Source organism: Lolium perenne, chromosome 4 (assembly GCF_019359855.2).
Source record: "Lolium perenne isolate Kyuss_39 chromosome 4, Kyuss_2.0, whole genome shotgun sequence".
NCBI lineage: Eukaryota > Viridiplantae > Streptophyta > Magnoliopsida > Poales > Poaceae > Lolium > Lolium perenne.
In genome coordinates this window covers 205,322,091-205,349,601 of record NC_067247.2, presented here as the reverse complement: position 1 = coordinate 205,349,601, position 27,511 = coordinate 205,322,091, and the positions used below count along the sequence as shown (strand labels likewise).

The following is a 27,511-nucleotide window of genomic DNA, read 5'->3' as shown; positions in this document are numbered from 1 at the left end:
TTAAGATGAAGCACGTCCTCGGGCTTCGGGAAGGCTAGCAAATAGGTGAGAGTGATCTTCTCGAAGATTGTCTTCGCGCTCCCAAGTAGATTCTTCCTCGGTATGGTGACTCCACTGAACCTTGCAGAACTTGATAGTCTTGGTACGAGTATTTCTTTCAGCTCTTTCCAAGATCTTGATTGGTTTCTCCTCATAAGTCAAGTCACTTTCCAAATGAACTTCCTCGAGGGGTACTGTATCCTTCAACGGGGTTTCTGACATCTCCGGGTGACATTTCTTCAGTTGGCTAACATGGAACACATTATGCACTGCTGAAAGAATCTCTGGCAGTTCAATCTCATAAGCCAATTCTCCTTTATGGGATAAGACTTTGAAAGGTCCAATAAATCTAGGGGCTAACTTTCCCTTGATTCCAAATCTCTTGACACCTCGAAGGGGTGACACTCTGAGATAAACCCTATCTCCAATTTCATATGAAACATCCCTTCGCTTATTATCAGCATAGCTCTTCTGTCTAGACTGTGCTATCTTCAATCTATCCTTGATTAGTCTAACCTTTGCTTCTGCTTCTTGGATAATATCAGGTCCAAAGAAGCTTCTTTCTCCTACTCCACTCCACAACAGTGGTGTGGTACACTTTCTCCCATACAGAACTTCAAATGGCGACATCTCAATGCTAGCTTGATAACTGTTGTTGTAAGAAAATTCTGCATAGGGTAAACTATCATCCCAACTGGATCCATAGTCTATAACACAGGCTCTCAACATGTCCTCTAAGATTTGATTCACTCTCTCAGTCTGACCATCTGTTTGAGGGTGAAAAGCTGTACTGAACTCCAATCTGGTTCCTAAGGACTCATGTAGTTGTTTCCAAAATTGTGGGGTAAATTGGGTACCTCTATCAGACACAATACTCTTGGGTACACCATGGAGGCACACAATTCTCTTCATGTAGATATCTGCTAGCTTAGCACTGGTATAAGTGGTCTTTACTGGCACACAGTGAGCTACCTTTGTGAGACAATCCACTATAACCCAAATCGAATCATACCCTGATTTTGTGCGGGGTAATCCAGTAATAAAGTCCATACCAATCTGATCCCATTTCCAGTCTGGAACCTTCAACGGTTGCAATAAACCTGCTGGTTTCTGGTGCTCAGCCTTTACTCTGCTACACACATCACACTTGGCTATATATTCTGCGATGTCTCGCTTCATGTTGTTCCACCAGAATCTCTCCTTCAAATCCATGTACATCTTGGTATTACCGGGGTGAATGGAATAGGGTGTCTCATGAGCTTCCTGGAATATCAGCTTCCTAAGTTCGGGGTCATTTGCTACGCATATCCGTTGCCCGAACCAAACGGTTCCTTGCTCATCTTCACTAAAACCTTTGGCCTTATCTTCCTTCAGGTTTTCCTTTATCTTCTCTATATCTTCGTCTCCCTTCTGGGTTCCTTTTATTCTATCCATCAGTGTAGGTTGTACTATCAACGACGCTACAAATCCTTCTGGTACTACTTCCAAACTGAGGTCCTTCAATCCTCTGCATAGATCTTCATGTAATTCTTCTGTCGATAGGCAATTCACATAAACCTTACGGCTTAAAGCATCAGCCACTACATTTGCTTTACCAGGGTGGTATTGCAAACTCAGATCGTAATCCTTGATGAGTTCCAACCATCTCCTTTGTCTCATGTTCAAATCCTTCTGGGTGAAGATGTACTTCAAACTCTTGTGATCGGTGAATATTTCACATTGTTTCCCCATCAAATAGTGTCTCCAAGTTTTCAGTGCATGAACTACTGAAGCCAACTCAATATCATGCGTGGGGTAATTTACTTCATGTTTCTTGAGTTGCCTGGAAGCATAGGCTGCTACCTTGCCTTCCTGCATCAACACACTTCCTAGTCCTTGACGAGAAGCGTCACAGTAGACCTGAAATTCTTTCTCCAGATCAGGTAAGCACAGAATTGGTGCAGACACTAATCTCTTCTTCAACTCCTGAAAACTTGCCTCACAAGCTTCAGTCCAAGCAAACTTCTTCTCTTTCTTCAGTAATTTTGTCATTGGTTTTGCAATCTTGGAGAAATTCTCAATGAAACTTCTATAGTAACCAGCCAAACCTAAGAAACTACGAATTTCTCCAACATTCTTCGGAGGTTACCAGTCTGTCACTGCAGCTACCTTGGATGGATCAACCGCAATTCCTTCCTTGGATATGACGTGTCCAAGAAATCCTACTTCACTGAGCCAGAACTCACATTTGCTAAACTTGGCATATAACTTGTGTTCTCGAAGTTTCTCCAATATCAGGCGTAGGTGTTTCTCATGTTCTTCGTTGTTCTTGGGATAGATAAGTATGTCATCAATGAAGACTATGACAAACTTGTCAAGGAATTCCATGAACACTTTGTTCATCATATTCATGAAGTATGATGGAGCATTGGTTAAGCCAAAAGGCATCACCGTGTACTCGTATGAGCCATATCTAGTGACGAAGGCTGTCTTGGGAATATCTTGCTCCCTAATCTTGAGTTGAAAGTATCAAGACCGAAGATCGATCTTGGAAAATACACTAGCTCCTTCTAACTGATCAAACAGATCATTGATTCTAGGTAATGGGTACTTGTTCTTGATGGTTACTTCATTCAGTGAGCGGTAATCCATAACCAACCGTTGGCTCCTGTCCTTTTTCTCAACAAACAGAACCGATGCTCCCCACGGGGATGAACTTTCTCGGATAAATCCTTTTCCTAGTTGCTCCTTCAATTGTTTCTTGAGTTCTTTCAACTCTTCAGTGGACATGGGATAAGGTCTCTTTGCTATAGGGCCAGTGCCCGGAAGCAAGTCGATAAGAAACTCCACTTCTCTGTCTGGAGGCATTCCTGGTAATTCCTCAGGAAATACATCTAGGAATTCTCTTACTATGGCCACTTGATCTAGGCTAACCCCCTTAAGATTGTTTAGCCTAAAATCTCCAACATTCAACTGGGATTTGAATCGAATCTTTTTTCCTTCAGGGGTAGTGACTGTGATTGATCTACTTACACAATCTATGACTCCTCTATAGGTAGTCATCCAGTCCATTCCCAGGATAACGTCCAATCCTTGGGATTCCAAGATTACTAATTGGGTTGGAAACTTATATGGACCAATTTCTAAAATCAATTGATGGCATCCCGAATTGACTGTCATTTCTCCACCCGGAGAACTCACTTTAATTACCCTTCCCATAGTTTCAGTGGGTATTCCATTTTTATTCACAAAAGCTCTTGATATGAATGAATGTGATGCACCAGTATCAAATAAAACTAATGCTGTAAACGAGTTGAGTGGAAACATGCCCATCACAGCATCAGGTTCATTCATCACTTCCTCCACATTGAGGTGGTTTGCCTGTCCCTTCTGGAATGAGTTGGTTTTGGCAACTTCATCAGAACTTTTCTCTGGGCACTTATCAGCATAGTGTCCTGTCTTCTTACACTTGAAGCATGTGATGTTGGACATGTCCCTATTGTTCCCTGAGTGGTGACGGTGTTGGCCGTTGTTTCCATTGTGGTGCCCATTACTCCCATTGTGTCGACCATTGTTTCCATTGTGATTACCATTGGAATGGTTTCCCTTGAATCCTCCATTGGGCTTATGTCCATTGTAGTTGTTGCCATTCCCTTTGTTGAACTGACCGTTATGCTTGTGTGAGCTATAACTTCCACTTCCTTCAGATGAGTGGTGTTTCTTGTGAGAGAACTCAGTGTGGTTCTTGTTGCTGTTAAGCTTCCTCTTGCGGTTCTCTTCCTTCCTGATGTTGTTGTCCAAGGTGATGGCCTGATCAAGCAGTGTTTGATAGTTGGGGGCATACGCCACAGATAACGGTATCTTCAGGTCTCCCTTGAGTCCATTGAGGAATTTATCCTTCCTCTTAGCATCCGTGTCTATATCCTCAGGAGCATATCTGGATAGAGCACAGAAGTCATCCATGTACTTTTTCAGTGTCCTACCTCCCTGCTTCAAGGTGCGGAACTCGTCCCTCTTCATGTTCATAATGCCCGATGAGATATGGGCATTACGAAAACCTTCCCTGAAGGTGTCCCAGTCCAGGGTTTCCACAGGATGAGTGACTTGGTAAGTTTCCCACCACATAGCAGCTGGTCCTTCAAGTAAGTGAGCTGTAAATCTGATCTTCTCCGCTTCAGTACACTCACAAGTAACCAAATCCTTGTTAACCGAGCGGAGCCAGTCATCGGCCACAATTGGCTCAGTAGTAGTAGAAAACTTGTTAGGTCTCAGCCTCAGGAATCTGGTCAGTCTGTCAACCTGGGGTGGTGGCGGAGGTGGAGGTGGAGGTGGTGGGCCGTTGTTGTTGCTGTTATTCTGATGCTGGAAGAACTGAGTCATCATCTGCATCATCTGTGCCTGGGCTGCTATCAGCTGCTGCACTGCATCATTGTTGTTGTTACTGTTATTGTTGTCGTTATTGTTGTTGCGGGTGTTGGTTCGGCGAGGAGGCATCTGAGGTTTAGCATAGATAAGAATAAGATGGATAGGTCCTAAGGAAGAAAAACTTCTACCCATGCACAAACAAGTCATACAACAAACAATCCATAAAAACAAAATCATAAAGCAACACACAAACTTTCACTTAAAACAAAATATTTTTTTTTGGGAAAGATAAAACGTGGGTACTGCCATACATCAAATGTAGGACAATACAAGAGCGTAACGGAATACATAGGATTAAAAAGGGGTCATTGATGTCTACGCACACTCCTTTTCCTGTAGACAGTGTTGGGCCTCCAAGAGCGGAGGTTTGTAGAACAGCAGCAAGTTTTCCCTCAAGTGGATCACCCAAGGTTTATCGAACTCAGGGAGGAAGAGGTCAAATATATCCCTCTCATGCAACCCTGCAACCACAAAGCAAGAAGTCTCTTGTGTCCCCAACACACCTAATAGGTGCACTAGTTCGAAGAAAGAGATAGTGAAATACAGGTGGTATGAATAAATATGAGCAGTAGTAACGGCGCCAGAAAATACTTGATGCTACAACTGGCGTGTGGTTGATGGTGGGAATATTGCAGGCAGTAGAAATGCAGTAAAACAGTAAACAAGCGATGATTGCAGTATTTGGGAACAAGGCCTAGGGATCATACTTTCACTAGTGGACACTCTCAACATTGATCACATAAATGAATAGATAAATGCTATACTCTACACTCTCTTGTTGGATGATGACCACCACTAATTGCGTAGGATTACACGAACCCTCAATGCCGGAGTTAACAAGCTCCACAATATTCGATATTCATGTTTAAATAACCTTAGAGTGCACGATAGATCAACACAACTAAACCAAGTACTAACATAGCATGCACACTGTCACCTTCACACTACGAAAGGAGGAATAGATCACATCAATACTATCATAGCAATAGTTAACTTCATAATCTACAAGAGATCACAATCATAACCTACGCCAAGTACTACACGATGCACACACTGTCACCATTACACCGTGGAGGAGGAATAGACTACTTTAATAACATCACTAGAGTAGCACATAGAATAGTAGTGATACAAAGCACATTGCAATCATAAAGGGATATAAATAAGCAATTCACTATGCTATTCATAACAGTGAATAAGTATTCTGTGAAATATAGCCTAAGAGACCCACACGGTGCACACACTGTCACCTTTACACACGTGGGACAAGGAGTCTCCGGAGATCACATAAGTAAAATTCACTTGACTAGCATAACGACATCTAGATTACAAGCTCATCATATGAATCTCAATCATGTAAGGCAGCTCATGAGATTATTGTATTGAAGTACATAGGAGAGAGATTAACCACATAGCTACCGGTACAGCCCTTAGCCTCGATGGAGAACTACTCCCTCCTCATGGGAGACAGCAGCGTTGATGATGATGGCGGTGGTGTCGATGGAGGAGCCTTCCGGAGGCACTTCCCTGTCCCGGCGGCGTGCCGGAACAGAGACTCATGTCCCCCAGATCTTGGCTTCGCGATGGCGGCGGCTCTGGAAGGTTTCTCGTACCGTGGCTTTTTCGTATCGAAGATTTAGGTCAGGGACCTTTAAATAAGCGAAGAGGCGGAGTCGGAAGGTCGACGAGGCGGCGACACAGTAGGGGGGCGCGGCCCACCCCCTGGCCGCACCAGCCTATCATCTAGGGCCCACAGGGCCCTCCTCTGGTGGCTCTCGGGTGTTCTGGAAGCTTCGTGGGATTCTAAGATGCTGGGCGTTGATTTCGTCCAATTCCGAGAATATTTCCTTACTAGGATTTCTGAAACCAAAAACAGCAGAAAATAGGAACTGGCACTTCGGCATCTCGTCAATAGGTTAGTTCCGGAAAACGCATAAAAACATCATAAAGTGTGAACAAAACATGTAGGTATTGTCATAAAACAAGCATGGAACATAAGAAATTATCGATACGTCGAAGACGTATCAGCATCCCCAAGCTTAGTTCCTACTCGTCCTCGAGTAGGTAAACGATAACAAAGATAATTTCTGAAGTGACATGCTACCAACATGATCTTAATCATACTATTGTAAAGCATATGAGATGAATGAAGTGATTCAAAGCAATGATAAAGACAATGATTAAACAACTGAATCATATAGCAAAGACTTTTCATGAATAGTACTTTCAAGACAAGCATCAATAAGTCTTGCATAAGAGTTAACTCATAAAGCAGTATTTTCAAAGTAGAGCATTGGAGCAACACAAAGAAAGATTAAGTTTCAGCGGTTGCTTTCAACTTGTAACATGTATATCTCATGGATAGTTGTCAATGCAAAGTAATATAACAAGTGCAATAAGCAAGTATGTAAGAATCAATGCACAGTTCACACAAGTGTTTGCTTCTAAGATAGAAGGAAATGGGTAAACTGACTCAACATAAAAGTAAAAGAATGGCCATTCACAGAGGGAAGCACGGATTAAATCATGTGCTAGAGCTTTTCAAGTTTTGAAATCATAAAGAGAGCATAAAAGTAAAATTTTGAGAGGTGTTTGTTGTTGTCAACGAATGGTAGTGGGCACTCTAACTACCTCGCCAACCAGACTTTCAAGAGCGGCTCCCATGAAGGACGTTATCTCTACCAGCAAGGTAGATCATCCCTCTTCTCTTTTGTTTACACATGTACTTTAGTTTTTATTATGGGTGACACTCCCCCCAACCTTTGCTTACACAAGCCATGGCTAACCGAATCCTCGGGTGCCTACCATCAATCTCATACCATGGAGGAGTGTCTATTTGCAAAATTAAGTTGCTTACTGATGAATCAGAGCAAAACATGTGAAGAGAATTATTAATGAAGTTTGATTAATCGGGGCTGGGAACCCCATTGCCAGCTCTTTTTGCAAAATTATTGGATAAGCGGATGAGCCACTAGTCCATTATGAAAGTCTGTCAAGAGTAAATTACAAGGTTGAAAGATAAACACCACATACTTCCTCATGAGCTATAAAACATTGACACAAATTGAGAAGCATTTTGAAGGTTTAAAGGTAGCACATGAAGCAATTTACTTGGAATGGCGGAGAAATACCATGTAGTAGGTAGGTATGGTGGACACAAATGGCATAGTGTTTGGCTCAAGGATTTGGATGCATGAGAAGTATTCCCTCTCAATACAAGGCTTAGGCTAGCAAGGTTATTTGAAACAAACACAAGTATGAACTGGTATAGCAAAACTCACATAAAAACATATTGCAAGAATTATAAGACTCTACACTGTCTTCCTTGTTGTTCGAACCTTACTAGAAAATATCTAGACCTTAGAGAGACCAATCATGCAAACCAAATTTTAGCAAGCTCTATGTATTTCTTCACTAATAGGTGCAAAGTATATGATGCAAGAGCTTAAACATGAGCACAACAATTGCCAAGTATCACATTATTCAAGACATCATACCAATTAGTACATGTAGCATTTCCCGTTTCCAAACATATAATAATTAACGAAGCAGTTTCAACCTTCGCCATGAACATTAAGAGCTAAGAACACATGTGTTCCTATGAACCAGCGGAGCGTGTCTCTCTCCCACACAAGCATTTATTCAAACAAAAACAAAAACAAAAACATACAGACGCTCCAAGTAAAGTACATAAGATGTGACCGAATAAAAATATAGTTTCAAGAGAAGGAACCTGATAATTTGTCGATGAAGAAGGGGATGCCTTGGGCATCCCCAAGCTTAGATGCTTGAGTCTTCTTGAAATATGCAGGGATGAACCACCGGGGCATCCCCAAGCTTAGACATTTCACTCTTCTTGATCACATTGTATCATCCTCCTCTCTTGACCCTTGAAAACTTCCTCCACACCAAACTCGAAACAAACTCATTAGAGGGTTAGTGCATAATCAAAAACTCACATGTTCAGAGGTGACACAATCATTCTTAACACTTCTGGACATTGCCCACAACTACTAGAAGTTAATGGAACAAAGATATCCATCCAACATAGCAAAAGAAGCAATGCAAAATAAAAGGCAGAATCTGTCAAAACAGAACAGTCCATAAAGACGAATTTCTAAGAGGCACCAGATTTGCTCAACTGAAAATGCTCAAATTGAATGAAAGTTGCGAACATATCTGAGGATCACTCACGTAAATTTTCAGAACTTTCTGAGTTACCTACAGATAATTCTGCCCAAATTCGTGACAGCAATAAATCTGTTTCTGCGCAGTAATCCAAATCTAGTATCAACCTTGCTATCAAAGACTTTACTTGGCACAACAATGCAATAAAATTAAGATAAGGAGAGGTTGCTACAGTAGTAACAACTTCCAAGACACAAATATAAAACAAAATTACTGTAGTAAAATAAAAACATGGGTTATCTCCCAAGAAGTGCTTTCTTTATAGCCATTAAGATGGGCTCAGCAGTTTTAATGATGCACTCGCAAGAAATAGTATTTGAAGCAAAAGAGAGCATCAAGAAGCAAATTCAAAACACATTTAAGCCTAACATGCTTCCTATGCATAGGAATCTTGTAAATAAACAAGTTCATGAAGAGTAAAGTGACAAGCATAGGAAGATAAAACAAGTGCAGCTTCAAGATTTTCAGCATATAGAGAGGTGTTTTAGTAACATGAAAACATCTACAACTATATTTTCCTCTCTCATAAAGATTTTCAGTAGCATCATGAACAAACTCAACAATAAACTATCACATAAAGCATTCTTATCATGAGTCTCATGCATAAAATTATTACTACTCCCAACATAAGCATAGTCATTCTTATTAATTGTAGTGGGAGCAAACTCAATAAAGTAGCTATCACTATTATTCTCATCATCAAATATAGGAGGTATATTTTAATCATAATCAAATTTATCCTCCATAACAGGCGGCACCAAAAGACCACTATCATTATAATCATCATAAATAGGAGGCAAAGTATCATCAAAGAAAATTTTCTCCTCAATGCTTGGGGGACTAAAAAGATCATGCTCATCAAAACCAGCTTCCCCAAGCAGAATTTTCCATATCATTAGCAACAATGGTGTTCAAAGTATTCATACTAATATGTTCCATGGGTTTTTTAATTTTCGCATCAAACCATCCATGTCTTAACTCAGGAAATAATTTTAAAAGCTCACTGTTGCTTTCCATTATGCCAAACTAGTGTAAAACAAGAAACAAAAAGATGCAATTGCAGGATCTAAAGGAAATAGCTTCGAGTACTTACAACGGCGCCGGAAAATAGCTTAGTAGCCGAGATCCGGAGTGTGAGTACCTTTTACCTTTCCTCCTCGGCAACGGCGCCAGAAAATAGCTTGATGTCTACGCACACTCCTTTTCCTGTAGACAGTGTTGGGCCTCCAAGAGCAGAGGTTTGTAGAACAGCAGCAAGTTTTCCCTTAAGTGGATCACCCAAGGTTTATCGAACTCAGGGAGGAAGAGGTCAAAGATATCCCTCTCATGCAACCCTGCAACCACAAAGCAAGAAGTCTCTTGTGTCCCCAACACACCTAATAGGTGCACTAGTTCGAAGAAAGAGATAGTGAAATACAGGTGGTATGAATAAATATGAGCAGTAGTAACGGCGCCAGAAAATACTTGATGCTACAACTGGCGTGTGGTTGATGGTGGGAATATTGCAGGCAGTAGAGATGCAGTAAAACAGTAAACAAGCGATGATTGCAGTATTTGGGGACAAGGCCTAGGGATCATACTTTCACTAGTGGACACTCTCAACATTGATCACATAAATGAATAGATAAATGCTATACTCTACACTCTCTTGTTGGATGATGAACACCACTAATTGCGTAGGATTACACGAACCCTCAATGCCGGAGTTAACAAGCTCCATAATATTCGATATTCATGTTTAAATAACCTTAGAGTGCACGATAGATCAACACAACTAAACCAAGTACTAACATAGCATGCACACTGTCACCTTCACACTACGAAAGGAGGAATAGATCACATCAATACTATCATAGCAATAGTTAACTTCATAATCTACAAGAGATCACAATCATAACCTACGCCAAGTACTACACGATGCACACACTGTCACCATTACACCGTGGAGGAGGAATAGACTACTTTAATAACATCACTAGAGTAGCACATAGAATAGTAGTGATACAAAGCACATTGCAATCATAAAGGGATATAAATAAGCACTTCACTATGCTATTCATAACAGTGAATAAGTATTCTGTGAAATATAGCCTAAGAGACCCACACGGTGCACACACTGTCACCTTTACACACGTGGGACAAGGAGTCTCCAGAGATCACATAAGTAAAATTCACTTGACTAGCATAACGACATCTAGATTACAAGCTCATCATATGAATCTCAATCATGTAAGGCAGCTCATGAGATTATTATATTGAAGTACATAGGAGAGAGATTAACCACATAGCTACCGGTACAGCCCTTAGCCTCGATGGAGAACTACTCCCTCCTCATGGGAGACAGCAGCGTTGATGATGATGGCGGTGGTGTCGATGGAGGAGCCTTCCGGGGGCACTTTCCTGTCCCGGCGGCGTGCCGGAACAGAGACTCATGTCCCCCAGATCTTGGCTTCGCGATGGCGGCGGCTATGGAAGGTTTCTCGTACCGTGGCTTTTTCGTATCGAAGATTTAGGTCAGGGACCTTTAAATAAGCGAAGAGGCGGAGTCGGAAGGTCGACGAGGCGGCGACACAGTAGGGGGGCACGGCCCACCCCCTGGCCGCACCAGCCTATCATCTAGGGCCCACAGGGCCCTCCTCTGGTGGCTCTCGGGTGTTCTGGAAGCTTCGTGGGATTCTAAGATGCTGGGCGTTGATTTCGTCCAATTCCGAGAATATTTCCTTACTAGGATTTCTGAAACCAAAAACAGCAGAAAACAGGAACTGGCACTTCGGCATCTCGTCAATAGGTTAGTTCCGGAAAACGCATAAAAACATCAAAAGTGTGAACAAAACATGTAGGTATTGTCATAAAACAAGCATGGAACATAAGAAATTATCGATACGTCGAAGACGTATCAGTCATCTAGCGTCTCTTGACTGTTCCACATCAACCTAAAGAATATGGCTACTTTCTCGTCTTCCTCTTCTTCCTTGATGGTTTTCTTGGGGTAGGTCATCTAAGGCAAGAGGGAAAACATTTTTGAAGATGGAATAGATAAGAGTACTAGAAGTAAACAAAGAAAACATCTTTTTGATTGAAATAGGATTAGACAAAATTTTCATCATAAGGTCTTCCTATTTCTAATCCAAACCTAGGGTCTCGATCCTACAGGCAACACTATGCTCTGATAGCATTTTGTAACGTCCTACCTTTTAACAAAGGTAGAACACCTGTGTTCAGTGCTACTCCCTGGATCACTGATAGCACCACATTACAAAATATAGCATTCATAGCAATAGTATCAACATTACAACGTAATGATCCGGTACGACAAATAAGGGAAATACAACTTGCATAGTCCAAATGACTAGCATTCAAATAAAGTCCAAATATCTAACACAGTGGAAATAAAATAGCATGGAGCCTCCATCTTCATCATGCGCCACAGGCAGAAATGTTGGAATACATACTCGAGACCCAACCTAGTAATCTTCTTCAAATGAACCTGCACGTTTGAATGTGCAGCCCCACGAATGGAGGTCAGTACAATGATGTACTGGCAAATGACACTTATTTGGTGGCGATTGTGAAAGACTAACTACATGATATCTGGCAAGTGGAGTCTTAGGCTAATTTGCATAAAGCCAATTTTATCCTACATTTTATTTGAAACAAAACATTTTGAAAACTTTGATTGATATTATAAACAACCTCATGGTTAAATCCACCATGAGTTTTGGGGGGAAAGAAATCACATGGTTACATCCACCATGAGTTTTAGAAGAAATCACATGGTTACATCCACCATGAGTTTTATAGAGTTGTTTACACAATTTTAATACATTCAGAAAAGGTGATGAGATTCTTCCGTACATTCCCTGTCCAGGAGCTCAATTTGTCCATAACCGGGGACACGGCTAAGATCTTAGGTTTAACTCTCGAGAGGTTGTGCACTTTCACCTTACGACCCATTCTACCCAGAGAGAAGAATGAGACAAGATCTTTCAGAAGGAGAATTCAACCATACCAGCTAGACTCGTTCCCATTGGCCGTCGCCACATCCGAATGTCTAGCAAACAAGTTGAACCTCACAACTTAATTAATCCTGGGAGAGCCCATAATACCATAAGGCTGCACTAGAAGCTATCTAAACATGGACGACTTGGTAATCTCTTTGTTCCTGGGTGGCCAACCACAAGTGAAACTCACAAGCTTAAAACCCATTACAGGTAATAAACCCCCACACAATCACCTGGTTAAATCCACCAGGTGTGCGGTCCAGAGCAACCACTCTACATCTGCGAACTCTCAGGTGATAACCCCCACTTAAGTCCACTGGCTAAATCCACCAGGGCACGTGGTCCTGAGTAGCCGCCCACCATACAACCATTCCACCCAGGTGTTTCATTGAGGTTGTTAATTTTCAATTTTCAAACACTTACAACCAAACAATGAAACAACATTGGCATTTGATATTGCTAAGCAAACTAAGCATTTCTAGCAGTGGGTTCAGGAGTAGCTACACACTACTAGGTTTGCTAGCATAGCATAATACTTTACTTTCGAAAACAAAACCCTACCATGCATACTAATTTGAAATCGCAAATGCATATTACAAAATAGATAGGATTTGAATGTCACTTGCCTTGATCAAAGCAACCAACACACTCGCAACAATTGTAAGTGTAACCCTGATCTCCTTCACAATCTAGTCAAGCAAACAAAAGCAAAATAAACATAACATTCCACATGAACAATCATAGACATGTATGCATGCATGATATGCACCATTTAATTTCACACATAGGTATGATGTGACAATGTTGTATTTAGTGTTATATGGTATTTATGATGTTGGTAATGCTCTCTGGTTGCATTTGTTTTATTAGGGTAATGCTCTCTTCTTGTGTTAGTGTGACACCGAGCACCCTTGCTTAAGGGATTCTTACACTTTTCCGCTCATTCCTTGGTCGCACTAACCCCGCTTATCTCGTGTGTGCGTTCCACATCTTTTTCGTGTTTATAGTGATCATCGCTTTGACATTTGAATTTTTGGACCTCACCCACTTTTAACAACATACTCGATCTTGGATTTTGTCTTTTGGCTTTCCACCATACTCACCTAACACCATATTTGCTAGCTTCTGCGTGTGGTTTTGTGTGTGTACCCGATACACTTGATCTTGCTTTTGGCTTGGTTGATTACCTCAATACTATCTTACCTTGGTAAGAGTGCGAGGTAGTGTTCTTCCACTAACATACACCATATAGAGCTTGTCATGCTAACATGTATAGCGACGAAGAAGATACGGAGGAGTACACGGAGCACTTCGAGGTGGATACCTCCTCAAGCACCGCGGATGTGGAGGAACATGTGGAGCTCGACACCGACTATGGCTCCACGAGCATCACCGACATGACCGACATCAAGGAGCTCTACATCGACAATGGCTCCTCAAGCATGGATGACATGGTGGAGCACCACCTTGAGGACGACATCGACGAGCTCTACATCGACAATGGCTCACCACTCATGGACGACATGGTGGAGCAACGCCACGAGTACGACATCGACGACATGGTGGAGCAACACCACGAGTATGACATCGACACCATGGCGGAGCCTCACCTACGCTCCACGATGAGCAAAGACGATGCTCCCACGTACACCTACTTGGCCAATGGAGCTACATATGAAGATAGAGGACGTCCACGATGGCACCATCATATGGATCATCAAGAGCGTCCCCATCATGAGCGCATCGACACACTTCTTCGAGCTCCACAAGGAGCCACCATGAGAGTGCTTATGCACAAGATCGTCGACTTCAAGTACACCATATGGAGCATCAAGAGCGTCCCCATCATGAGCGTCATCGACACTCTTCTCCAAGCTCCACAAGGCGCCGCAAGCAACATGCCAAGTCGCATGAGCCATCATCTAGGCATGGCAAGGACCGTCATCGACATACATCACCACATGAGCTTCGCCGCCACAAGCCACTTCATGATCGCCATCGACCAACATCTTCCACGAGTCTTCGACGACACCACTCAAGCCATGGTGAAGATGCACGAAGACGAGAGCCTCGACATGAAGGCGACAAACACCATGATAGGGTGCCTACCACTCCAAGGATGGCAAGTGCACATCGAGCATACCTTCCTCATAAGGCGACTTCCACTTCTTGTGCCACCACCACAATGGCCTCTACCTCGTCACGTGCCTATGGACTCCGATGCTACAAGTGCAAGCAACAAGGCCACCCTCCACGGGAATGTCCCAATCTCCTATGTGAGGTGTGCAAGGCCAAGGGTCACGTGGCATGGCAATGCACAAAGCCAAGCGCCAAGACGCTCTACTTCGACGAGCTACACGCCCAAGCCACCAAGAAGCCTACGGCGCCCACACTTCAAGATGAAGACCGCCAAGGCCATCGCAAGGATGATGTGGATCCGAGCCTAGCTCTCCACAACACTACGGCACCACCGATGGAGGACGACTTAGGAGGCGATGGAGTTGAGATGGTTGAGCATGGGAATTTCCCTTCAACCAAGGAGGCGCATGGAGATGATAAAGTCGAGCCTACTCCTATATGCTTAATTGATGAGTTGGTACCAATCCCATGTGAGCATGAGAGCCACTTAGCCCACTTGAGTGAGAGTGATAGTGAGTTGAGTGACTCCCACCCCATATGTGAGTTTGAGTGCTTCCGTTTGGAGGACATGAGTGATACACAAAGTGAGTTGAGAGAGGTAGATGATAGGTCCATGGAGGACATCACATTTGCTAACACATTAACCTCTCCCTCGTTTGTGTCTTCTTATGTTGCACTAGGTTCCGCGGAGGACGAGTTCCCGCTCATGGAGACGATGTACATGGTGCATGACGATGATGATATCTCACCATGCTTGTTTCAAGACGGACATGTCGAACACATGGATCCCCCTACTTCCACAACACCTACTTCAAATGAGTCGGCCTACAAAGGTAACAACATAGGTGTTGATGATGCCATGATCCCACTAGTGGACATGATGACTTATGAGTGCATGCATGATCTTGATGATACATTTGCTACGTCACATGCTACTTTCACTTTCCCATGTGATGCTTTGCTTAATAACATTGTTGATCATGTGAAATTGCTTGCTTGTGATACCATGACCATGCCATGCTACGAGAGTTTCACGTTTTCCCCGCTTGTTTGCCATGATAATGATTATGATAATGCTTGTGTTGTGACACCCTTGATGCACACTAGCTATTTCCATAGGGTTGTCGACAACAATGATAACATGTTCCGCATGCTTTGGCCCAAATGTTTACACCATTCCATGATCCTTGCATCCAAGACTGTGAACAATTGCCCTTTCTTATGCTTGGTATGCAAGAATGCTTATTTCGTTGTCCATGAGATGGCCCCCATAGCCTTCTCAATCTTTGATGATCATGAAGTACCACATGCCATGAATGCACCTTCTTGCCATATGCACCATCGCCATGCATTTCATACTATCTTGATTGACACTAATGGTGATGTGCACAAGACATGGAACATCATGATGGATGATGTGTTCCTCTACCATGCACACACGCTTTTTGTTTTCTCTCTTGTGTGTATAGGTACCCGAATGACAACTTCCACCGCTACGGAGCATGAGCTCACGAAACCCGCAATTGAGAGCTACCCCAACAAGGACGAGATACATGATCCAACCCATGGGATTCACGCCAAAGGGTATGTTCCCAAACGCCTTCGCCCTCATGTGTTTCCGGCTTGTCTTGTCGAGCTTCCGGTTTGGACCAATGCCTCGTCACCTCTTTTGCCTCTTATGCAACATATCTTGACACATCTTGTTGGCACAATGGTTGTTGTATGTCTTGACGTTATCATCATACACTCCGAGAATCTCAAGGACCATGTCATACATGTGAGAGACACCTTATGCATCTTGTGCCACATGTCACTCATACAGTTGCTCTTCTTTGGATTTCTCATTTCACCTTTGGCAATTGAAATGGATTCTTTGACACTTGAGGATACCCATACTTGGCTCACGCCAACCATACTTTTCCAAGCTAGAAGTTTCCATCTCTTTGCCATTGCACATAACAATTTTGCCCAAAATTTTGCCGCCAATACTTGCCTTTTGATTGTTCCATTTGTGTGGGACAATGCTACACATCACATTTTTGACACTTTACAAACCAATCTTTTACATGCACAAACTTTTGCCCCACCAAATTTTGAATACATCGACACTCTTTTGGTTCCCATTTTTGCCAAATGCCTCTTGGAGAAACGACATGATGCTTCCTATGTGATTGAGAGCCTCTTGTTCGCCGATCACCAAATTGGCATCCACAAGCTTTCCATTCGCAAGTTGTTTTTCCCCAAGTTCTTCTTCGACCACGACTTTGTCCATCCATTACTACATGGGAGAAACGTCATGGCCTACATCATCGTTGAGGAGGAACAAGAGTCGAGGGCGACTCTTCCCCAAGGGGGGGGGGAGATGATGTGGGGTGGCCTTCGGACACCTCCACCTCAAGACCGTCAAGTGCAGCCCCGCCTATCGTCGACGCTACACCATGGCCAAGGAGTCCCCCAAGTGGAACAACAACACAAACCCCCGCCATATATGTCAAGGTGAACTCTTTCCTCTCTATGGTTGACCTCAACACCAACTCGAATGGTATGCTACCTCATGCCTATCATCATGGTGTCCATAGGTGCCGACATCGACAAGGACCAAGAGAGAAGGAACTCCCACGGTGCAAGGAAGGGAGAAGGAGAAGAGAAGAAGAAGAAGAAGGAAAGAGGAGAAGAAGGCTGGCCGGCCCAGAACCCGGTTGGACCGGCCCCACAACCGGACCGTCCGGTTGGCGCCCGGTCGATCGGACCCAGGACTGGACCACCCGGCACCGGCCCGGTCTGACCGGCCCCAAACCGGATTTGACGGGAATGACTCACCAAGCTGCCTAAGTTATCCACTTGCGTACCTGTTCGGCCCAAGTTGCCTTGTACCTCTATATAAGCACCTAGGTCATCCCCTTTTACCCCTCAGACTTGTTTTGAACTCAAACCTACCTTTGAGCTTAGTCTCCCTAGGGTTATCATCCCTCTGTAATCAAGGCACCTTGGTTGTTGAATTGGATCTTGTTGAGTGAGATTCTAGTACAAGTTACTCTCTCTCCCTCATCAAGCTCTTCTTCTCCAACCCCAATCTCTCTCCGGGAATTTTGCCGCGTGCCTCTTCCTCGGAGATTCTATTGGTGTGGTCCATCGAGCCACGGAGGTAAGCATCGGGTGTATCGGGTTGGTGTGCGTGCGTGAGTCTCGACGTTCTTCGTGTTCTTCGTGTTCCTCGCGTTCTCCCACCTCTTCCCTTGGACTTCGGGGTCAAACCGCGAGATCGGGCCACTCCCGGGATCTTAGATCCTCATCAGGAAGTTCCAGTGCTAACCCGAGAACCCACTGTGGAGACCAGATCGCAAAGGCGCCGTGAACAAATGTTAGTTGATGCAGCGGTTGTGGAAAGAATTGAAGGAGATATGCCCAAGAGGCAATAATAACAGTGGTTATTATATATCTTTATGTTTATGATAAATGTTTATATATCATGCTATAATTGTATTAACCGAAACATTAGTACATGTGTGATATGTAGACAACAAAGAGTCCCTAGTATGCCTCTTAACTAGCTTGTTGATTAATGGATGATTAGTTTCATAATCATGAACATTGGATGTTATTAATAACAAGGTTATATCATTATATGAATGATGTAATGGACACACCCAATTAAGCATAGCATAAGATCACGTCATTGAGTTATTTGCTATAAGCTTTCGATACATAGTTACCTAGTCCTTATGACCATGAGATCATGTAAATCACTTATACCGGAAAGGTACTTTGATTACACCAAACGCCACTGCGTAAATGGGTGGTTATAAAGGTGGGATTAAGTATCCGGAAAGTATGAGTTGAGGCATATGGATCAACAGTGGGATTTGTCCATCCCGATGACGGATAGATATACTCTGGGCCCTCTCGGTGGAATGTCGTCTAATGTCTTGCAAGCATATGAATAAGTTCATAAGAGACCACATACCACGGTACGAGTAAAGAGTACTTGTCAGGAGACGAGGTTGAACAAGGTATAGAGTGATACCGATGATCAAACCTCGGACAAGTAAAATATCGCGTGACAAACGGAATTGGTATCGTATGTGAATGGTTCATTCGATCACTGAAGTCATCGTTGAATATGTGGGAGCCATTATGTATCTCCAGATCCCGCTATTGGTTATTGGTCGGAGTGAGTACTCAACCATGTCCGCATAGTTCGCGAACCGTAGGGTGACACACTTAATGTTTGATGTTGAAATGATAGAACTTGAATATGGAATGGAGTTCGAATATTTGTTCGGAGTCCCGGATGAGATCCCGGACATCACGAGGAGTTCCTGAATGGTCCGGAGAATAAGATTCATATATAGGAAGTCATATTCCAAGTTTGGAAATGATCCGGTGCATTTATGGCAGGTTCTAGAAGGTTCTAGAAAAGTCCGGAAGAAATCACCATGGAAAGTGGAGTCCCGGAGGGACTCCACCTTGCATGACCAGCCAACCCTAAAGGGGAGGAGTCCAAGGTGGACTCCCCAAAGGGTGGCCGGCCAACCCCCCAAGGAAGGGGTGGGAGTCCCACCTTGAGTGGGATTTCCCCCCTTGAGTAGGTTTCCCACCTATGGGAGGTTTCATTGTTGGGGTCTTATTCGAAGACTTGGATACCAACACTTGGGGATTTCCACCTATATAATGAGGAGGAGAGGGAGGGGGCTGCCCACTCTTGGCCGCACCACCTAGGGCTGCCCTTGGCCGGCGCCCTAGCCTCCCCCTCTCCCCAAACCCTAGCCTCTCCTCCTCCACATAATACTCCCGCAGCGCATAGGCGAAGCCCTGCCGGAGTTCTCCATCACCACCGCCACCACGCCGTCGTGCTGCCGGATTCAAGGAGGAGCTACTACTTCCGCTGCCCGCTGGAACGGGGAGAAGGACGTCGTCTTCATCAACACCGAACGTGTGACCGAGTACGGAGGTGCTGCCCGATTGTGGCACCGTGATCAAGATCTTCTACGCGCTTTTGCAAGCGGCAAGTGATCATCTACCGCAGCAATAAGAGCCTACTCTTATAGGCTTTGGAAATCTTCAAGGGTTAGTATTGATCATCCCCTCATTGCTCCCGTCTTCTAGATTGCATCTTGGCTTGGATTGCGTTCTCGCGGTAGGAAATTTTTTGTTTTCTATGCAACGAATCCCTACAGTGGTATCAGAGCCGTGTCTATGCATAGATGGTTGCACGAGTAGAACACAATGGTTTTGTGGGCGTTGATGCTCTTGTTATCTTTAGTTTGAGTACTTTGCATCTTTGTGGCATAGTGGGATGAAGCGGCTCGGACTAACTTTACATGACCGCGTTCATGAGACTTGTTCCTCGTTCGACATGCAACTTGTATTGCATAAGAGGCTTTGCGGGTGTCTGTCTCTCCTACTATAGTGAAGCTTCAATTTACTCTTCTATTGACAACACTAGTATCACCGTTGTGGTTCATGTTCGTAGGTAGATTAGATCTTACTCGAAAACCCTAAACCACGTAAAATATGCAAACCAAATTAGAGACGTCTAGCTTGTTTTTGCAGGGTTTGGTGATGTGATATGGCCATAATGTGATGATGAATATATATGAGATGATCATTATTGTACTGTGGCAACCAGCAGGAGCCTTATGGTTGTCTTTAAATTTCGTGTTGAGTAGTATTTCAAAGTAGTTGTAATAGTTGCTACATGAGGTGAACAACCATGAAGATGGTGCCATGAACCTTGACGCTACGTCGACGATGATGGAGATCATGCCCGTTGATGATGGAGATCATGTCCGTGCTTTGGAGATGAAGATCGAAGGCGCAAAGACTAAAGGGCCATATCATATCACATATGAATTGCATGTGATGTTAATCCTTTATGCATCTTATTTTGCTTAGAACGCCACGGTAGCATTATAAGATGATCCCTCACATTAATATCAAGATAATAAAGTGTTCTCCCCTCGTATGCACCGTTGCATTGTTGACGTTTTGAAGCATCTCGTGATGATCGGGTGTGATAAACTCAACATACAACGGGTGTAAGCCATGTTGCACACGCGGAATACTTGGGTTTGCTTGACGAGCCTAGCATGTACAGACATGGCCTCGGGACAACGGAAACCGAAAGGTTGAACATGAGTCATATGGATGATATGATCAACATGTTGATGTTCACCATTGAAGCTACATCATCTCACGTGATGATCGGTTTTGGTGTAGTGGATTTGGATCGTGTACCACTTAACAACTATGAGGGATGTTGTATTAAGTGGGAGTTCATTAGTAATTAGATTAAAACATGAACTAATTATCATAAACATAGTCTGAGTAGTATTTTGAATTAATTTTGTAGTATTGGCATCCGTTTTTCTACCTTGCGCTAGTCTTGTTATTGAGATAGAAATACTGTTAAAATCTGACAAGAAACTTTACGGACTAGTACCGTATTGTTAAAGAATCAAGAATTGATTAAGTCTTATTGCAAACTTTTAGTAAACCTCATATTGTTGATTCAATGAGCTATGGTTTCAATTAGTACCTAAAGTCATCTTGTCTCCATGAAACTTGAAGTTCAAATCTGTTTGAAAAGTAAGGAGCTGAAAATTTAGTTTTCAGAAATAATCAAGGTATGAGATATATGTGATATCTAAGACCTTATTGCAAGATGATAGAATATATTTTGGTGAGACTACATAAACTCATAAGTTTTATGGGAATGTATGAAGGTTGAAGACGCCAGGCGTCACAACCCTCCAACTATTGGGGCACTAACGATATTCGCATATCCATGAAGTTATCATCCTTAGTATGCACCGTTGCTAAGACTCGTCGTATCGAAGCATCACGTGATGATCGGGTGTTATAGATTCTACGTGTGCTTACAACGGGTGCAAGCCAGATTTGCACATGCGAATACTAAGGTTAAACTTTATGAGCCTAGCATGTACAGACATGGTCTCAGAAAGTTGTCATGAATTGATGGATAAAATTATGAGTGAAATTGTTCATCGTATTACAAAGTTACTAATAGTGAAATCTAGAACACTTGTCATATGATGATCAACTTCAAAATAAGAACCTCAAGGTTATTGGTATTAGACCAACAAACCTAGAAGTTATTTATGTTGAAGTGTTTTTTCTGAATAATGAGGAAAGCTAAAAGAGAAACTGCAAAAGATATTTTGGCAGAAAGAAAGAAAAGACTAGAAAGTCTAGCTCAGGTGTATATATATGATATACATGTTATGGTTGTATTCCTAGTTAGGTCACAGAATGAAATTCTTGGGTATTTGTACCATATTGGTTGGTATGAAGTGTCATACAAAACAACGCAATACAAGAATACAATGGCCTAAGTGACTGACAAGGAATATGATAAGAATGCACGTCTGGAACAAAATAAAGTGTTATTATGTTCGTTGTTAGCATTCTATCTAGCCCTTAGAATTTATAATAAAGAACTTAATAATTGTTATTTTGCTCTGGTCAAATAAGAACAATGAGTTGTTCAAATTATGACATTACTCCATGTACGATGGATAAGTTATTATAAATCTTAATGGTGAAACACACATACATAACACTGACGCTAAAATGCCATAAGGCAAATGATTTGAATTCCACTTATTTGTGGAACCGCCATTTAGGTCATGTTAGAAAGGAACGCATGAAGGAACTCCATGCAAATGGATTTTTGGAGTCATTTGATTTTTGAATCATTTGGCGCTTGCAAATCTTTTCTAAAGAGAATAATTAAAATACCGTTCATAGGCCAAGAGTTGAACGGGCAACAAACTTAGTGGAAAAATACATGATGATGTATGTGGTTCACTGGGCATAGTTGTGTGCGGGAGATTCTTCTACTTCATGAAAACTTTCAACAATGAATTGAGCATATATGTGGATATATTCAATAAGAAAGAAGTTTGAAACATTTGAATGGATTCAAATAAATTTCAGCATGAAGTGGAAATCATCGTAATAGAAAAGTCAAATATCTATGATTGGATCATGGTGGAAATATTTGAATTACGAGTTTTAGCGAACATCTAAGAGAGTCATGAAATTGTTCTACAACTCACATTTCTTGGAGTATCATAATGATGATATAGTATCCGAGAGATGTATCCAAACCTTGTTGGATCAATGATGAGATAAAATATTTATGCCATTATAGTTTGTGGGTTATGCTTTAGTGACTACCGCTTTTACACTGAATAGAGCATCATCATGATCCGTTGAAATGACACCATACGAGTTATGGTATGGGTATAAACCCTAATAGTCTTTTCTTTAAATTTTGGTCTAAGAGTTTACAACCAAAATCGGATGAATGTCTTTGTTGGTTATCCCAGAGATTTAATTGGGAATTCTTCCCACGAGACAAAGACAAAAATGTTTGTCAATGTTTCTTATTTCCGAGAAAATTGTTTCTAGTAAAGTATTAGAGTGGGAGGACAATATAATTAGATGAGGTTTATGAACCTGAGCATAATGATCAGAGTAGCGCAGCATCGGAATTGGTTTCGGAAGCGGCCACGACGATCATGGCTCCCATGACTACAAAGTGTTTTAGCCATGGAGATCGAAGTACATATTGAACCTTGTAGGTATGGTTTACTTTGTGATCAAATAAATGATTTGTGGACAAAGGATTGTTTTTGAAACAATGATAAACCAACTACAAACAAAGAAGTTATGATGGGCCCTAACTCCGTTAAAAATGGCTATACGCCATGAAATCCAAAATAGATGAATACTTTTTGAAAGTAAATGGATCTATAAAATTGATGGACTTGGATGGAATATCCTTGAAGAAGCTCGACTTGTTGAAAAGTTGTTTACAACAAAGTTCAAAGAGTTGACTACGATAAGATTATATCTTCCGTAGCAATGCTTATAGTCTATATGGATTATTCTAGTAATCACTACATATTTCTTTTATGAGATATGCTAGTAGGATGGCAAAATACACTACTTAACAGAAGTGTGTATTAAAGGTGTATACAAGATACAACCAATTGATTTGCTAGTCCGTAGAATACTAGATAGGTATACGAACTTCAATTGGATGAAGTGAGTATCACGGAGTTGGAATCTTCACCAGATGAAATAGTCAAAGAGTTTTTTGATTTCATCAGAGACGATGAAGAGACTTGCATTTGCAAGAAATTAAGTGGGAGCGCTGAGACATATTTATAATACTTATGTAGGTGACATATAGTTGGTTATAAATGATGTAATATATACTTGATTAAAAGGTTTCATTGAGAAATTAACTTCAATGAAAGGATATAGACAGAAACAAATTTTGTGTCAAGATCTATAAAGATAGATTAAAACACATAATATGTTTAAAGTCAAAGTACATAGAATAGATATTGAAATAGTTCAATATAGAAAATATTCTTGTCATGTTAAGTTTTAACAAGACTTGAGTGTATCTGACACTCAATGAGTAAAAACACATGAGTGATTATAGATCACAAATAATATGTACACAATCAGATGTCATGTGCTATAAAGTGTTATGAGCATATACCAGAATGATTCATATGATGATCATTGGACGACAGTAAGAGTATCCTTGAGTACTTTAGAAGAAACCAAGGATATATATATAGTTTTGTATGGAGAAATGACAAACAAATCGCTGTAAGGTGATTACACCGATATTTGTTTTGTCACATATAAAAATAGAATTTCAATCTCAAATTAGACTAAGTGTTGTTTTAAAGGTAGCACGATGAGCTAGAAGTTGTCTATGCTAGATTTAGAAGAGTTCTAAATATTATGACGGATTCTACAAAAGAAGGCAGAATATGTCATTGTTTTGACAATGACAAAGGATGTTAAAGTCAAGAGGTTCTTTGAGAACTTGGTGTAGTTCCGACAGAGTCAGAACTTTGAAGCTATAATGTGTGTGACAATACTAGTAACATATTTCAGACCGCGGAATTAAGGTTCCACCAGAAGACCAAACATATTTAATGCCGACTCATTTGGAAATGAGTGATGCGTTGAGACGCAAATGAATTACAAAATACATACGTTTCTGAGCATGTCAGATCCGTTGACTAAAACCTCTCCCGTGAGCAAAACATGATAAAACACCAGAAGGCCAAGGTGTTATATCTTTACAAATGTAAACTAGATTATTGACTCTAGTGCAAGTGGGAGACTGAAGGAGATATGCCCAAGAGGCAATAATAAAAGTGGTTATTATATATCTTTATGTTTATGATAAATGTTTATATATCATGCTATAATTGTATTAACCGAAACATTAGTACATGTGTGATATGTAGACAACAAAGAGTCCCTAGTATGCCTCTTAACTAGCTTGTTGATTAATGGATGATTAGTTTCATAATCATGAACATTGGATGTTATTAATAACAAGGTTATATCATTATATGAATGATGTAATGGACACACCCAATTAAGCATAGCATAAGATCACGTCATTGAGTTATTTGCTATAAGCTTTCGATACATAGTTACCTAGTCCTTATGACCATGAGATCATGTAAATCACTTATACCGGAAAGGTACTTTGATTACACCAAACGCCACTGCGTAAATGGGTGGTTATAAAGGTGGGATTAAGTATCCGGAAAGTATGAGTTGAGGCATATGGATCAACAGTGGGATTTGTCCATCCCGATGACGGATAGATATACTCTGGGCCCTCTCGGTGGAATGTCGTCTAATGTCTTGCAAGCATATGAATAAGTTCATAAGAGACCACATACCACGGTACGAGTAAAGAGTACTTGTCAGGAGACGAGGTTGAACAAGGTATAGAGTGATACCGATGATCAAACCTCGGACAAGTAAAATATCGCGTGACAAAGGGAATTGGTATCGTATGTGAATGGTTCATTCGATCACTGAAGTCATCGTTGAATATGTGGGAGCCATTATGTATCTCCAGATCCCGCTATTGGTTATTGGTCGGAGTGAGTACTCAACCATGTCTGCATAGTTCGCGAACCGTAGGGTGACACACTTAAGGTTTGATGTTGAAATGGTAGAACTTGAATATGGAATGGAGTTCGAATATTTGTTCGGAGTCCCGGATGAGATCCCGGACATCACGAGGAGTTCTGGAATGGTCCGGAGAATAAGATTCATATATAGGAAGTCATATTCCAAGTTTGGAAATGATCCGGTGCATTTATGGCAGGTTCTAGAAGGTTCTAGAAAAGTCCGGAAGAAATCACCATGGAAAGTGGAGTCCCGGAGGGACTCCACCTTGCATGACCAGCCAACCCTAAAGGGGAGGAGTCCAAGGTGGACTCCCCAAAGGGTGGCCGGCCAACCCCCCAAGGAAGGGGTGGGAGTCCCACCTTGAGTGGGATTTCCCCCCTTGAGTAGGTTTCCCACCTATGGGAGGTTTCATTGTTGGGGTCTTATTCGAAGACTTGGATACCAACACTTGGGGATTTCCACCTATATAATGAGGAGGAGAGGGAGGGGGCTGCCCACTCTTGGCCGCACCACCTAGGGCTGCCCTTGGCCGGCGCCCTAGCCTCCCCTCTCCCCAAACCCTAGCCTCTCCTCCTCCACATAATACTCCCGCAGCGCATAGGCGAAGCCCTGCCGGAGTTCTCCATCACCACCGCCACCACGCCGTTGTGCTGCCGGATTCAAGGAGGAGCTACTACTTCCGCTGCCCGCTGGAACGGGGAGAAGGACGTCGTCTTCATCAACACCGAACGTGTGACCGAGTACGGAGGTGCTGCCCGATTGTGGCACCGTGATCAAGATCTTCTACGTGCTTTTGCAAGCGGCAAGTGATCGTCTACCGCAGCAATAAGAGCCTACTCTTATAGGCTTTGGAAATCTTCAAGGGTTAGTCTTGATCATCCCCTCGTTGCTCCCGTCTTCAAGATTGCATCTTGGCTTGGATTGCGTTCTCGCGGTAGGAATTTTTTTGTTTTCTATGCAACGAATCCCTACAAGAATGAGGAAAAGAAGGAAGGAGGTAGTGGATCTATAGTGATCATCGCTTTGCATCCCAGCCGCCTTCACCACCTTGGACCACTTGCTTGTAATCTGAGCTCCGGCGCCCTTCCCTTTGCCCATAATCATTGTGACCACAATGGGTTTTGGGGCCTGGCAGTAGACCTCCAACTTGGCAGGCAAGTCCAAGTACTTCTTGATGTAGAGGCTGAACTTCCTTGGGAAATACTGCAAAATAGAGGAATAGTCAAGTCTAGTTCATGATCGAGAAGCAAAACATCATCCTACTTTAGCAATCAAAGACACTCATCGGTGATAATTTGTTTACCATTTTAGCTTTTGGCTTCTCGGTGTGGGCTGCCGTCATAGTGCATACAAACACTTTTAGTGAGGGTCTCATCCTTGCAAGTAGCTGCAGGAATTGCACATGGCTGCGTTTCAAAGCAACCTTGTTGCCATACACACAACACTTATCAAAAGAGGCATTGCCAGTTATCTTGGGACCTGCATGCAATGCAAATAGCATAAGTAAATGAACAATGGATAAATTGGCAGCATAATAGTCTTAGCAGAAAAGGCCCTTTACCTCGACGCATAACTATCTTGTTGGCAGCGGCGGCGGCAGCAGCAGCTGCTGCTTCCCTAGCCTTAGTAGCCTCTTTCTTGGCGCGCCGCCTAGCCTTAGCAGCAGCTGCTGCTTCCCTAGCAGCAGCCTGGGCAGCAACAACCTCTTCGTCATCCGAGCTAATATCGACCAGCTCGTACCTATCCAT

At 42.4% G+C, this 27,511-nt stretch overlaps 1 protein-coding gene across 1 annotated transcript; it reads right to left on the bottom strand.

Annotated features, from left to right (window-relative positions):
* LOC127347546 (uncharacterized) lies at nucleotides 1-27,511 on the bottom strand. Its single transcript, XM_051373721.2, has 8 exons — nucleotides 27,325-27,511; nucleotides 27,067-27,242; nucleotides 26,811-26,966; nucleotides 2,578-4,512; nucleotides 2,168-2,532; nucleotides 1,882-2,104; nucleotides 897-1,011; nucleotides 1-806 (listed from the first exon to the last, which is right to left on the bottom strand). The coding sequence occupies exons 1-8, from the start codon at nucleotides 27,509-27,511 to the stop codon at nucleotides 1-3; spliced, it is 3,963 nt and encodes a 1,320-aa protein (XP_051229681.2).